The 15,083-nt window shown below is 42.3% G+C and overlaps 1 protein-coding gene across 1 annotated transcript in view; it reads left to right on the top strand.

Annotated features, from left to right (window-relative positions):
- Positions 1–14,341, top strand: part of MACO1 (macoilin 1) — a 58,926-nt gene extending 44,585 nt beyond the window's left edge. Inside the window, exons 7-11 of the mRNA XM_072827753.1 lie at positions 1,111–1,269; positions 2,637–2,819; positions 4,949–5,069; positions 8,428–8,602; positions 13,994–14,341. Coding sequence (XP_072683854.1) covers positions 1,111–1,269; positions 2,637–2,819; positions 4,949–5,069; positions 8,428–8,602; positions 13,994–14,196 — 841 coding nt within the window. The 3' untranslated portion in view covers positions 14,197–14,341. The remainder of the gene's footprint in view (positions 1–1,110; positions 1,270–2,636; positions 2,820–4,948; positions 5,070–8,427; positions 8,603–13,993) is intronic.
- Positions 14,342–15,083: the final 742 nt, after the last annotated feature.

Here is a 15,083-nt window from a genome sequence, read left to right as displayed (position 1 = left end):
ATAGCCACGGCTAGGCCTGCCAGAGGAAGGAGCAGGCTCTGGAGCCTGTGTCACCGGGGGCTGGAGCCTTTCCTGGGTCTATATGTCTTCACCTGTAAGAATGGGAGTGATAAATCACCCCCAGCCCACAGTCATGCAAACTCCGTGAGTTCATACCATTGAGGCCTATGGAGCGGTGCGTGGCACAGAAGTTCTCCTTGAGTCCAGTTGTTATTCCTCCTCACGCATATTTAATCCAGCCTGCCTCGTGCTGCCGTCTGACCACTGCAAGTTGCCATTTGTTGGACAGAGCCCTGTCCTGAAGAGAGTCTGGATTTTATACTTTCTGTTGACCCTTTTTTAGTCCTACACGTGCATATGATCGTTCCTCAAAACCTACCGCTGAAAACAAAGCTGTTACTGTAGTAAGAGAAGGTAGAGGTTAAGGAACTGAAGAGAAAAGATAGGCTTCGGTCCACAGATGGAGTTTTCTGACAATTCTCAGAGTGTGTCATCCGTTCCTGTTTGCAGTGTGGTTGAGTTGGATGAGCTGCTTCTGTCACAGTCACCAGAAGTGTGAACATCATTTAGCAAGGATGCTAGCAGGTTCAGAGGTTGTCTTAGACACTTCTTCCCTGAGCCTGTGGTGGAAGGGAATCAAAGATGGTTAAGTCTGGCCTATCAGAACATCTCAGAGCAGGTGAGGCATGAGCTGACTATTACTAATAAATCTCCCTTGCCGAAGAGCATAGGAAATTCACCGTGTGTGTGTGTGTGTGTGTGTGTGTGTGTGTGTGTGTGTGTGTGTGTGTCAGGGAGGACCCAGGCCTTCCGCCACCCTCTCTCTGCCTTCCCCTGCTCTTTATTAGCAGCCGGGGAATTCACAAGCACCTCAACGTTTGGAGGAAATCAGGTTACTCTCTGATGGTGGGAAGAGGTGGGGACCCAGGCAGAAAGGAGCACTCAGCAAAAAACCACTTGCACACAGGAGTCCCTGGTGTTGGCAGGAGCTGCCAGAGGGGTCTCCTGCCCTCCCCGCCCCCCCACGCCTGGGACTTCAGCTGGGATCTCCTGCAGAGCCCTGTTGGGGGTACCCTTTCCCTGATGAAAACGCCTCACTTCTTCTCCTAGGCTGGAACAAGACATTAAAAAGTTAAAGGCTGACCTGCAGGCCAGCAGACAAGTGGAACAGGAGCTCCGCAGCCAGATCAGCTCCCTCTCCAGCACCGAGCGAGGGATCCGCTCCGAAATGGGCCAGCTCCGACAGGAGAATGAGCTGCTGCAGAACAAGTATGTGCGCCTTTTGGGCAGGCCTTTGGTCGTGAGCCAGGCGCCCCACTGTTTCTGTGGTTTCCAGCGATTGGAGCAAACGATTTGTGATGACAAAGGAACCTGGCAGAGGCGGTTTTAAATGAAATGTTTAAAATATTTAATTTAGTACCACATAGTCAACATGCCATACAATCTAGAGAAACTTAACTGCATCTCAACAGAACAGTTGATTAATATTATCATCCTTCTTTAATTTAATAACTTCTTCTTTTTGTTTAAAATAGCCATTGAGCTTTGTGATAATATAAGTAAAAATCACAAGAAGTCATTCTGCCACAATTTGAAAATCTTGCTCCTTTGAATGAAAGTTTCCAGAGAAACAGACTCTATTTACTTTTATTTCTGGAACTAAAAAATGACATTGAACTTTGATTTTATTTGAAGAGGCAAACAAAAAGCCAGCGCTTCTGTGTGAATTTGTTTATGCTTCCTATTGATTCATCCTGGAATTACTTCTTGACTCAATATCGATCTGTCCTTTTTTTTTATTTTTTTTTAATCTCTCAGCAATGTGAGCCTGGGGTAGCAATTACTATTACAGGCTCTGGGCTTTCCCCATTGAAAGGCGAGTTCTTCAAAATCCTTGAGGAACATAACTCAAAAGCTAGAGCATCATAAGCACATAACTGCTCCATTGCTTCTGACCCATATATGCAATGACTCTTGTGCTGCTCATAGAGAACATCTTACCTTACACTGATATACTCAGATGAACTCCCTTTGTATTGCTATGTAAAGCTAGGGGTAGGAGGAGGCAGGGCAGGGAGTATGGGTGAAATTTCTATCTGAAATTAAGCACCCTATGACTCTAACTCCAGGATCTATTTTAGGATACTTTGAGAAAACATCTCACAGCTGGGAAGGAAAAGCTGCAGTAGGCCTGCAGCATAATTATATTCAGGCAAAGAAAATCCTTCCCTCTCCTACCCTTTACCTCAGCTTCAGTGGGGCTGGTTCCGCCAATAGTTCTTTGATCGACTAAAGTTCTTTCAAGGTTCTTTGGGGCAGGAGAAGTAGTTCTACGGCTATCTTTCCCTCTGATAGAAACTTGTTCTATTCTTTTTTTCTGAATTGCCTTCTTTAGATCACTTACCATAATAGGGAAAAGGCTAGGTCTTGTTCTGTATCTTATTAGGCAGCTTGTTTGTTGGTATTTAGGAATTGTTAAAGAATAATGAGAAAAAAAAAAGAATAGTGTGTTTTTCTCAGGCACTCTGCGAGCTGACATTCATGATTTGCTGTTCAAAAGAGGAACCATGTTTCTCCAGGGTTTCTAGTGGGCATTTCTAATGACGAAACTCTGTATGATAATCATTTCCATATAGATTACATAATGCTGTGCAAATGAAGCAAAAAGACAAGCAAAATATCAGCCAGTTGGAGAAAAAGCTAAAAGCTGAGCAAGAAGCCCGCAGTTTTGTAGAAAAGCAATTAATGGAGGAGAAAAAAAGGAAGAAGTTGGAAGAAGCTACTGCTGCCCGGGCCGTTGCATTTGCTGCTGCATCTAGGTATGTCTGCTCCCCCACCCCAGCACTGCATCAGAGGGGGGCCTGCCTTGTGCCAAGACAGGCACGGGTGTGTGAGGCCTCGGGCTGGGTTGGACTAGGACCGTCTCACACGGATAGGTTGCTACCAAGTACTGTTTCATGAGCTGGCTAAGCCCCATCTGTGCAACCTGTACTGCCTTGTAACAGCTTCGTCCCTCAGTGACCTCATCTAAAAAGAGGGATGAGGGCATCACTGTGCCTCCCACACCCAAGAGGCAAAGTGCTGCTCTTAAAAGAGTTTCCAGTCACTTTCTGTATGGCCAGTAACTACTAAATACTTGGAGAGATTCCAGTCTGGAATTTTATTCCCTTTATGGAACTGTCATTACTCTCTACTCTCAGGTGTATGTGTTTCTGAAGTTTTTATCTTAAAATAGAAGAAAGGAAAAATCTTGGTTGTCCAAGTACTTTGTATTGACTGGCTGCTCCCATCTTTGTTGGGTATCAGCAAACCGTGACATGAGCTGGAAAAGATGAAAAAAATAAGTAAGTCGCTATTAGATATCATTGAATTTGTGGAGTGATGAGAATCGGGGACTATTTCTATACCATTTAAAAGTATGCGAGTATTCCAGAAACTGAATTCCAGGAAGAAGAGAAGATCCTTAAGAGCCTTTGGCGGCAGGGGTCATTTTTACTTCACTTTATCACTTTCTCTTTCCTTTCTTTTTTTGACAAGTGAAGTCCATCTGTGTGGTGGGAGTCAGTTATAGGTTTATAGTTGCAGAGTACGGATAAATTATTATTTATTTCATTTAAAATTTTTATCATAATTTGTATCTATATGATATAATTCTGTAATTCTTCCTTAAATTTTTCTTTTTTGTATGTGGCATGTTAAAAGCCTTGCTTTGGGTTCTGGCATTTGTGGAACTGATGGATCATCATTTCACATTTAAGGAAATAATAGCCATAGAGACCTCTTTCCTCCTAAATGGTCCTACCTCCCCCAGAAGACTCTGTAGTGCAGATGGCTGAGCTCACTGGGCCCATCAGCATCTATACAGACTCACAAGACACTTTGCCAGCCTGCCTAGGATGTGGGGGTTTTGTTCATTTGTTTAAAGATTTGTAAGCATAGGCTTCTGAAAAAAGCACACGTTTCTGAAGCATTTATGCTTGCAGGAGTTTTTCTGAACTGTCATCTGTTGTGGTTTATACCGGCTGAATTTATCCAGCACCTCCTACCCTGAGAAAAAGTCCACCAAGGAGGATATGACAGTTCCTGAACCATATTGTTCAGTATCTTATGCCTGAGAATCAGTAAATTGGTTTCAGTCTCTTTCCTGATTGTCTTTGGCTTCCAGTCAAGTTTGTTTGGGTCTTATCCTTAGATGGTCCTCCTCTGCTATCACTTAGGCAGAGACTGTTTTTATTCTCAAGTAAATCTCAAGGTGCAAGTCTCTCATTGGACCTTCCTTTTTGGTAGACAGAGGACACCTACTTTCTCCATCCGGCTGTTTCTGAAACCTAGACGGTTAGGTTTGGACTGGCCACTGCCATCATATTTTTTTTAGTTTGTCCTTATTACAGCCGTGAGAAGCAACAATGATGTGGCAACTTCACAACTCAAGAAAGGTCAACTTTCCAAGGCATAGACCCTCAAAAGTGAAAAATTTTTTTTAGCTCACTGCCCCCTGCTGGAGATAGCATAGTCTGGTTTTCTCTTGCTTGGCTCACAGGCCAAGGTCATATGGCCTTAGGTCATATGGCCTGGTGGGGAGCTTGCTGCATTGGGAGGTTGGAAAACTTCAGTTCTTATCCCTGGAGTTCTGTGACCTACCAGCTAGGTGAGGTTGGACTGGTATTATATCTCTGTAGTCTCAGTTTTCTTATCTGGAAAATAGAACAGTATATCCTACCCTTACAAAGAAGGCAGATGAATAAAATACCTCACTTGGTGTCTGGTTCATATTAGATAATTAATTATTTTAGATCATGTCAAAATTATCAAAGAACAGAAAATGAGCAGACTTAGCCAAAATCTAGAACTTGAGAGACTCTGGAGTATAAAAGAAATATCAATCTTGCAGCTAAGTAAACCCCTAGTCTTTTAAATCCCTTTCTTTCCTTCTCTTCTTTTTCAAAAGGGGGGAGTGCACCGAAACCTTACGGAATCGGATCAGAGAATTAGAAGCAGAGGGCAAGAAGCTCACGATGGACATGAAGGTGAAAGAGGACCAGATCAGAGAACTAGAACTGAAAGTTCAGGTATGGGGAGCACAAAAGACTTTCTCATACTTGGGTTCTTCTTCTGTGTTAGCTGTGTGCTCTGTGTTGCAGTGTAGAGATGGTGCCTCTTGATAGTAGGCCAAATCCCATTGTATCTGAAAATCTCTGTATGACAAAAGGAAGCTCTATCCTTGTGCAGTTCATTCAAGTCACATCAATTAGCTGGATTCTAATACAACCAAAAATGTTGACAGTCTTTTGACACAGTTTATACCAGAATTTGATCTACTGTAGATTCATTTCACTTTTTTCAGGTTATGGGTTAGATCTGTGTGTTTTGGAGCTTATGCACCTCTTCTTAGCCCTAACCCTCTGTCCACCGCCAGGGAACTGACCATTCTGAATGCTCTCAGCCTTGTAGATTGCAATTCTGAGCAGTGCATGATGGGGAAAGCTGCCAGTACTGTGGACACAAGTTTTCTGGGCAATGTGTACCTTAGCCAAGTATTTGGCACTGGTTCTCCAAAGGGACATTTAAAAGTAATGTCACATACTGTAAAGTTACAGTAATTTAAATCACGTGGAACTGGTAGGAAATTATGGACGAGTCAGTGGAGTAGAATAGATGACCTAGAGACAGAGCCTAAAGCATGCAATAAAGGTGGCAGCACAAATGGATGGGAACAGTGAGGACTGGTCAGAGAAAGGCTTCCAAACAGATAACTAGAAAAAAAATTAGAAACTCATCTCATACCATACAAAAAGAAATTTCAGATGGAGCTGACTACAGGAAAAAAAAAAGCATTTTGTTTTAAACTAGAATTTGATCTTAAAACCAGGAAAGATTTTTCCAAACAAAAATAATGGAAGAAATCACAAAGCAAAACAAAAAAAGAAAAAAAAAAAGAAAAGAAAAAATCAGAGAGCACAGATATTGGAACAAATATCAGGAATTAATACTCTTGATATATAAGTAATTCATAAAATTTGTTAAGTAAAGCTCAAATATTTGGAAAAATAGGCAAAGCATATGAACAAATAGTTCATAGAAAAACAAGTGGCTGATAAGAATATAAAAATATATCCTCATCAATCACCAAAGACCTATAAATTTAGTTATCACTTATCTACTGTGAAATTTCTATTTCTCTTTTTTAATTGGAGTATATTTGGCACACGATGTTACATTAGTTGCAACCTGTATGACATAATAATCCCACAACTCTGTATGTCATGCTGTGCTCAGTGCAGGTTGTAGCTACTAGCTACCTACCATCTGTCACCATACAACACTATGATGTTGTTATAGTACCATTGACTCCATTCCCTATTCTGTACCTTTTATCCCCATGACTTATTTATTCTGTAAGTGGAAGCCTGTACCTCCCATTCCCCCTCACCATTTTGCCCACCCCACCAGTTCTTTGTATCTGTGGGTCTGTTTCTGCTTTTGTTTGTTTATTTGTTTTAGTTTTTTAGATTCCTTATATCAGTGGAATCATATATTTGTTTTTCTGTCATATTTCACTTAGCATAGTTTCTTCTAAGTCCATCCATGTTGTCACAAATGGCAAGATTTTATTATTTTTTACAGTTGAGTAATATTCTGTGTGTGTGCACATATGTCTGTGTGTACACACACACACACACGTCTTTATCCATTCATCTTTCAGTGTACACTTAGGCTACTTTCATATCTTGGTTATTGTAAATAAGGCTACAGTGTTTATTGGAGGGGTGAATATCACTTTTGGAATTAGTGTTTTTGTTTTCCTTGGGTAGATACCCAGTAGTGGGATTACTGGATCATACTGTGTTTTTACTTTTAATTTTTTGAGGAACCTCCATACTGTTTTCCACAGCAGCTGCCCTGCAGTAGTTTATGTTCCCACCAGGACTCCATTTTTCCACATCCTTGCCAATGCTTGTTATTTCTTATCTTTTTAATAATAGCCATTCTAACAGGTGTGAGATGATTTTGTGGTTTTAATTGCATTTTTCTGATGATTAGTGTTGTTTTCACGTATTGGCCATCTGGATGTCTTCTTTGGGAAAATATGTATTCAGATCCTCTACCCATTTTTAATCTGATTATTTGGGGTTTTGGTGTTGAGTTGTATAAGCTCTTTATATATTTTGGATATTAATCCCTTACAGAATATATCTTTTGCAGCTATCTTTTTCCATTCAGTAGGTTGCCTTCTCATTTTGCAAAAGTTTCTTATTTTGGTATAGTTCCAGTAACTTATTTTTGCTTTTGTTCCCCTTATCTCTTGTGAAATTAGCAAAGAATGTTTAAATGATAATATCAGCCTGGGTGAGGATGAATGAAATAGGCCTCATAATTGCTGGTGGAGATAAAACTTTCTGGAAAAGTTCATATACTTTTTAAGTATTTCCTTCCTGTTTTAAGACTCTTACTAAATATAAATATTTAAAAATCTCATCAATGATTGATATATGAAGATGTTCATCATATGGTGTGTAAATGAAAAAGAAAACAATCTTAACAAAGGGAGATTGTTTGATTAATTATGATACATATAAGTAGGAATATTATACAACCATTAAAAATCACATTTCCAGACAACAGTTGAGATTATATAAGTTTTTAAAAAACTGTATTCAAAAGTACACATAGTATGACTTCATTCATGCTAAAAGATACACATATACTTATAAAATACTAAAGAAAAATACATAAAGTTTTTCACAGTGTCAGGATTTTGAAGGATTTTCATTTTCTTCTTTGAACTTTAGTAAATTTCTAAATTTTCTGTAATATGTTTGGATTTCTCTCAAAATGAAAAAACTAAAATATTTGTATGTGTATATATACATATATGCACATACATATATCTGTGTATATATGTATCATATATATACATATATATATAGGTTTTTTAGATGTTTTAAGATGGGTTTATTCTGCAGTATTTACTGTCAAAATAATGAACACTTTAATAATCCTTAGTGCAGGTGGAGAGTAGAGTTTTGGCAAAATTTTTAAATTTATTTTTTATTTTTGTGTTTTGGCAAATTTTATTGCAGCATTACAACATTTGCAACTGGGAGCAAGGAAAAAGTTCTTTGTGATTCTGAATTGGGCTTGTAAGAAAGTGTTTCATTTGGAGACAGAATCCACTATTCCTAGATATAGCCTAACACAGTCAAATTTATCTATATCTATTAAAATATTTTTATAAGTCATATCATCATATAAATACATTTTGTACTCCCTCTAAGTGGTGAGGACTTAACCCATTAAACACCAGGATTCCGTATTCTAGGGGCCAGGTCAGTAATAGTGGGATTTTATTTGTGATTTCAGGCTAATTTGTAGACATCGATGCCAAAACTATCTTGTAACATCTTGCTGCTTTGATGATGTTGATAGGAGCTTCGGAAGTATAAGGAAAACGAGAAGGACACTGAGGTGTTAATGTCAGCCCTCTCGGCCATGCAAGATAAAACACAGCACCTGGAGAACAGTCTGAGTGCAGAGACAAGAATCAAGCTGGACCTGTTCTCTGCACTGGGGGACGCAAAGCGACAGCTCGAGATTGCCCAAGGTAGGAGAGCAGTGGGCCCCTTATGCGGTAGTGTGGCTGAGAATGCACAGGGATGCAAAGAGCAGAGCTCCCTTAGAGCTCAGAACCAAAAGCATTCAGTTTTCTTTTTAAGTGATTTGTTAAGTGCCCAACATGGACATCTAGGAGTCCTCACATGAATTCATCCTGCAAACATATTTTGAGGTGAGAATACGTCAAGTGCAAGGCACCCAGAGAAGAGTATGAAGTTTCTGTGCTTGAGGAGCTCACGGTACTGTTGAAGAAATAGAGAGCTGCAGAGCCACCAAAGGGTGCTGGTGGGACAGTATATACAAGGTTGTGGGAACAGAGGGGAGAGGCAGAGACTAAGCCAGTCTGAGAGGTAAGGAGGGCTGTTTCCCAGGGGAGCTGATGTCTGAGCTGGGTTTTGAATAATGAGCAGGGGTTAGCCTAGTGAAGAAGCAGTGTAGGGGGCAAGGGACAGAGAGGCATCTAAACAGAAGATATCTCTTGGGTGAGGCCAGGGAAGCTAGGAGGGCCTGATGTGTTCCAAGCTGCAGCTGGCTCTGCATGGTTCCAAATGAGGGAGTGGTGGGAGCAGCCTCTGGATAGCCCGTTGTTCACTCGGTAGGTATTTCCTGAGGCCTGTGTGCCAGGCACTGCGAGACTCCCTGAGGGGATAGACAGTCACGAACAAGCATAGAGCAGAGCAGGTACTGATGGGTGCAGGGATGAAAATGAAGCAGTGTCAGGCAGGATGTGAGTGGGGCCTGTGGGGCCACTGGTTCTAAATGATGGTCGTGAGAGGAAGATCCTTTGAATAGGTAGCATTTGAGCAGAGGCTCAAAGTAAGAGAGTAAGTGAGCCCTGTCAGTCTTCAGGGCGAAGAAGCATGTGTGGCAGCCAGTAGGGCTGCAGCCTGAGGGATAGGGAGAGTTGTTGGAGTCGACAAGTCAAGACTGGCAGGAGCCACTTTCTGCCAGACTTTGTAGCCCATGGAAAGAACTTTGGACTTTACTCAGAGTGACACAGAAAGCTTTGGCAGGTTCTGAACAGAGGCATGACATAGCCTGATGAAAAGCAATTTGAATTTTGTCCAAGAAATTGTTTAGCCAGCAATAGATTACTGAAAAAAAAAATTCAAACACTTGGACATAGTAGTTGAAAAATATTTCAACAGGTACTTAAAGAGTATTCAAAGCATTGTATTAGAACCTAAAGGGGAAACAAAGATGAACAAGATGCAGTTTAGTGGGGGAAGTAACTAAGGCAGTGGTGCTCAAACTTTTTGGTCTTAGGGACCCCTTTACACTCTTAAAATTATCAAGTACCCCAAGGAGATTTTTTTCAAGTGGGTTATATCTATCAATATTTATCTATTAGAAATTAAAACTTTTTTTCAAAGGATTTTATTTATTTATTTATTTGAGAGAGAGAGAATACAAGCAGGGGAGGGGCAGAGAGAGAAGCAGGCTCCCCGCCAAACAGAAGCCTGACTTGGGGCTCAATTCCAGGATCCAGAAATTAAAACTTTAAAACATGTATTAATTTATTTTTAAAATAACATAATAAACATAATTTGTTAACATTTTTATGAAAAATAACTATATTTTCCAACCCCCAAAAAAATTGAATGAGAAAAATGGCATTGTTTTACAATTAGCAGATATCTTTAATTTTTGGCTTAATAGAAGATACTTCAGTTCTCATCTCTGTTTCTACAGAGATGTCTGTCTTGTCTGTTTGTCTTGTAATTTTTACTTGCAAATTGTTTTTGGAAGGTACACCTGGGAGGGAATGTGTGTGAAGAAGGCAAATGATATATGTTAGTATTATCACAAAGATAGTGTGGACCCTGTGGACCCTGTGAGAATTATTGCACTTGGGCAAGCCAACCAGAAAAGCCTGCTGCCATTACGTAGAAAGGCCAGAGCAGACATCAAGGATGGCTTCATGAGGAAGGGGATGTTGAGTGGGCTTTGAAGGATGAATTCTGAGAACAGAGAATGGCAGGGGAAAACATTGTTACCTGAGGGAAGTGTGTAAGCAAAGGAAAGAAGTACTGGGAATGTCCAGGTGAGCAGGGCAGGGGCCTCCAGCTGGAGGGTATGGGAGGACAGTTGAGTGAGAATATGTTCCTAGATTCTTTAGGAGGAAGGGGTGACGTGTTCTGGCCATCATTTTGGAATAGCAATGTGAAGGATGGATTTGAAAGGTGAGATTGCATGGAGGTAGAGGGGCCTGTTAGGAAGCTGTCATGGTTTTTTGTCTGAGAGATGATGAGGGTGGGGGAAGGAGAATAGTCCAGGCAGGGAGTGAAGGAAAGTGGAAGCACTCGAGGGATGTGGGAGGATAAAGTTGCCGGAAGCAAGGAAGAAGAGCAGACCAGATTCAAAGGAGAAGAAAGAATGAGTTTGGTTGGAGATGTTCTTTATTTTTTTTAAGACTTTTAAATTTACTTATTCATGAGAGATGCAGAGAGGGAGAAGCAGGCTCCCTGTGAGTTGCCCAGTGCAGGACTTGATCCCGGGACCCCGGAATCACTGTGCCAAAGGCAGACGCTCAGCTGCTGAGCCACCCTTGGTTGGAGGCACCCTTGGTTGGAGATGTTCTAATTTGGAGTTGCTTCCTGACACCCAGGTGGAAGACGGTTGTCAGTGGGAATTTGGGGTCTAAACCCCAGAGAAAGGACCAAAACCCCAGGAAGGGGAGGAGTATAGAAGTTGTGAGAGGTTAATGGAGCTGTAGGAGTGGCTTGGGATGGTCCAGGTGGTAGCCAAGAAGAGAAGTGGGTTGAGAGTCAGGCTTATTAATCTGTGAACTCAGGGGAAAGCATTTAAAAAGAAGGTTCCTGGGGAGACACCTGGGTGGCTCATCGGTTGGGTGTCTGCCTTCAGCTCAGGCAGGGCATGATCTCAGAGTCCCAGGATCGAGTCCCTCATCGGGTTCCTTGCATGGAGCCTCTCCCTCTGCCTATGTCTCTGTCTCCCTCTCTCTCTCCCTCTCTCTCTCTCTCTCTTTCTGTGTGACTCTCATGAATAAATGAATAAAAAAATCTTAAAAAAAAAAAAAGTTCCTGGGAATTCTGCTTTAAAGCTGAACTTCTGACCATACACTGGGTTTTTTTGTTTTTTGTTTTCCCCTCCTGGCTCAGCTTGCTGAGAAGTGGTCACCCCTTCCTGATTCATTTCATTGACTTGGATTTGTACACTTGGTGGAGATACCCCTGGAGCAAAGGAGCACCTGGTCTTAGAATAGCCAAGGGGAGTTTGGCTCCCCAGCACAGACTACTTCCTTGTCAACCCAGGAATTTTTGTAAAGTGACAAAAAAGCAAAGAACAGTGCCTTTTCCAAAGCTCTGGGAATGTTTGCATATTGCTGATTTAAAGAAAAAAACAAACTTAAATCTGCATGAAAAAAAAAGATACAGTGGCTCATATATCAGATGCTGTTAGGTATTTTATTCATCTGAGGCTTATTTTGTTCAAAGGGAAGGAGAATATGTGATGCTTACTTGAAGCCAAGGGGACACGAAGGAAGTCGGAGGGAGCAGTTCCTTTCTACACCGCCTTCCCCACTACTTCTTCCACTGTCAAGTTCGGAATATTCTAATAAGGATCAGCTTTGTAATTCAAATCAAACCCCTTGTTGCTTTTCTGCTTCCTACTTTCTATATCATTTGATTCGTCCCACTTCCAAAATGGCTTTCATCTCTACTACATCCTTCTTAAAAATATGCCACTGTGCTCTCTTACATTTCAAATACATTACCATCTTCTGTAGGACTCAAAATGAGTGCAGCTTAAATGCAACCTCTTTTTTTTTTAAGCATTTAAATTTCTGAGGGGCTCCTCCTAAGTGTTCTTCCCCTAGTAGACCAGGGAGCTTCAAAGCATAATGGAAATTACGTGGGCATTGGAACACTGGTGCTGGGTTTAAATCTTGCTCTGCCTCTTGATAAGTGAATGACTTTGGGCAAGATACATATAACTTGCAGAGCCTCAGCTTTCTGAAGGGCTGGGCACTGGGGATATAGCAATGAATAAAGATGTAAATAGTTTCTGCCCTCATGGAGCTCATAGGCCACTGGAGAGATGATGGACACAAACCATCGCCCAGATTAACAGTTACAAGAGCTGGATAAATGCCATACATAGGAGTGCAGACTCGAGCCAGACTGCATAGAGCTGGATTTTAGCTCTGCCATTCGATGTCTCTTTGCCTCAGTTTCCTCATCTATAAAATGCAGGAGGAGGAGGAGGAGAATTCCCACATCATAGGGTCATTGTGATAAGTAAGTCGATGTAAGCACTTGGAATAGTACCTGGCATGAGTGTATTAACTACTGTAATTAGTAACCTTCTTAGAAGAAAGTGACAAAAAGGCAAGTATGGGGTGTGTTGAGAATCTAGGAATTGGGGGGCAGGGTTGGGTCTGATGTAGAGGGGGCGAGCCAGGGAAAGCTTTGTGAGGAAGTGGGGACCTCAATACTGAACAGAGAAGGGCACCTAGGTGGCTCAATAATTGAGTGTCTGTCTGCCTTTGGCTCAGGTCATGATCCCGGGGTTCCAGGATCAAGTCCCACATTGGGCTCCCCGCAGCGAGCCTGCTTCTCCCTCTGCCTGCGTCTCTGCCTCTCTGTGTCTCTCATGAATAAATAAAATCTTAAAAAAAAAAAAAGTGAACAGGGAGCAGAAGAAGCACAGCAAGGGAAGTGGCCCGAGGCAGGCAGGAGTTGGTTGGATCTAGAAACTGAGTTTAGCAACGGAGGCTGTGCTGTAACGTGGAAGTGTCCAGCCATAGGCAAGGCGGGCCCTCGGGCTGAGGGGCATGATGCCAAGACCCCCATTGTGGCCGCTGCAGAGCTTCGTGCATCTCCTGTCAGAGAACCTGGAGGCAGAGGGTGCTGTGCCTGCCTCAGAGTTGTCCTCTGTTCCTGGGGCTAACACTCAGGTGTCCAGCCTCCCAGAAAAATATTCCAACTCAAGAGGTACAGCCTTAGTGCAAAATCAGCAGCCTCTCGGGCTGCTGTGGGCCACTGCTGTACACACAGCGTGACTCCTGCAGGTGACCCCTTTGCCTGTCACACCCTCATAAACAGAATCCCCTTCCAAAACCTGTAAAAGCATGGCCACATGCAGCCCGCCACCCGTTCTTTTACCACCCATGGCCTAAGAATGGTTTATTATAGTTTTCCATATTAAAAACAAAAAACAACGGAGACAGCCTGTGGCTCACAGTGCCTTACATATTTACTGTCTGGCCCTTGACAGGAAAAGCTCCTACCCTGACAGTCCCAACAAAGTCAGAGCCCCACACACTGGGGATCGGCTCTCCACGAGGGCGTTGAGGTGTTGTTGTGTTAGGGGAGCCCTCCCCGCTCACTAACGGCAGGTCTTTTTGATCTTCCAGGACAAATTCTTCAGAAAGACCAGGAGATCAAGGACCTTAAACAGAAGATAGCCGAAGTCATGGCCGTCATGCCCAGCATAACGTACAGTGCTGCCACCAGCCCCCTGAGCCCCGTTTCCCCCCACTACTCTTCCAAATTCGTGGAGACCAGCCCCTCTGGACTCGACCCCAATGCCTCTGTTTACCAGCCCCTGAAGAAGTGAAGGCCAGCTGCGGGTTTTGTCCAACCATTGGGGTTAACCAGAAGGCATCACCAAGGAGCATCTCTGGCAGTCACGATAAAAAAAAAAAAAAGTTTCTATTGTATTTTGTGGGACTGTACATGTTGTCGTTTTTAAAACGGGGGTGGGTGGGTGGGAGATAACATCCAAGTCTGATTAGAACTGCCCATCAGTTTTTCTTGTAAATTTTTAGAAGACCTCACAGAACTTTGCAGTTTATTTTTCTCGGCCAATACATTAAAACCACTCTTGGATTTCAAGTAGCCAATTTTGCCTTTTATGTATTCTTACAGTTTCCTCTTGAAGGAAAAAAAAAAAAAGGCAGGGTTTTTGCTTCTCGATTCTTCTGTTTTGTCCTTAAATAAGCAAGCAAAACCTGCACATCAGATTCACATGGGATGATAATGAAAACGTCTCATTTCTAGAGTGGAAGGGTTAATAACCTCACACAGCTTTGATTTTAGAGCTGCTTCACAGAACATGATTCTTGATATTACAGAAAACAAAAGTTGATTACTCCTCCAAGGACCAAACAAATTCCGGGAGTGTCATTTAAGCCAAGGGGAGCCAGGTGATGAGACTAGCTATGAGAGTGTCTCCAGGGTGGTGTTTGAAACGTTCCTATTCCCCTCGGGTGTTCAGTCCCAGAAAATTGCTTAGCAGTGCCTTGGGAAAAGACATTTCAAGAGGAAACTTGATGATTTGAAACTATTTTCCCCCTTTCCCGTCATCTGTTTCCTGTGTCGAGCTCACTGCGTCCAGCCGGTGGGGTAGCTGGGCTCTGCGTGACCACCACGGCTCCAGCCCCTGGGTCCTTTCAGAGAAAGCACCACGGTGTTCTGGACTCTTCTCGAGGCAAGCACCGTGGG

Source organism: Canis lupus, chromosome 5 (genome assembly GCF_048164855.1).
Source record: "Canis lupus baileyi chromosome 5, mCanLup2.hap1, whole genome shotgun sequence".
In the NCBI taxonomy this organism is placed as follows: Eukaryota; Metazoa; Chordata; class Mammalia; order Carnivora; family Canidae; genus Canis; species Canis lupus.
The sequence above is the reverse complement of the archived record's forward strand: the minus strand, read 5'-3'. Positions and strand labels throughout refer to the sequence as shown.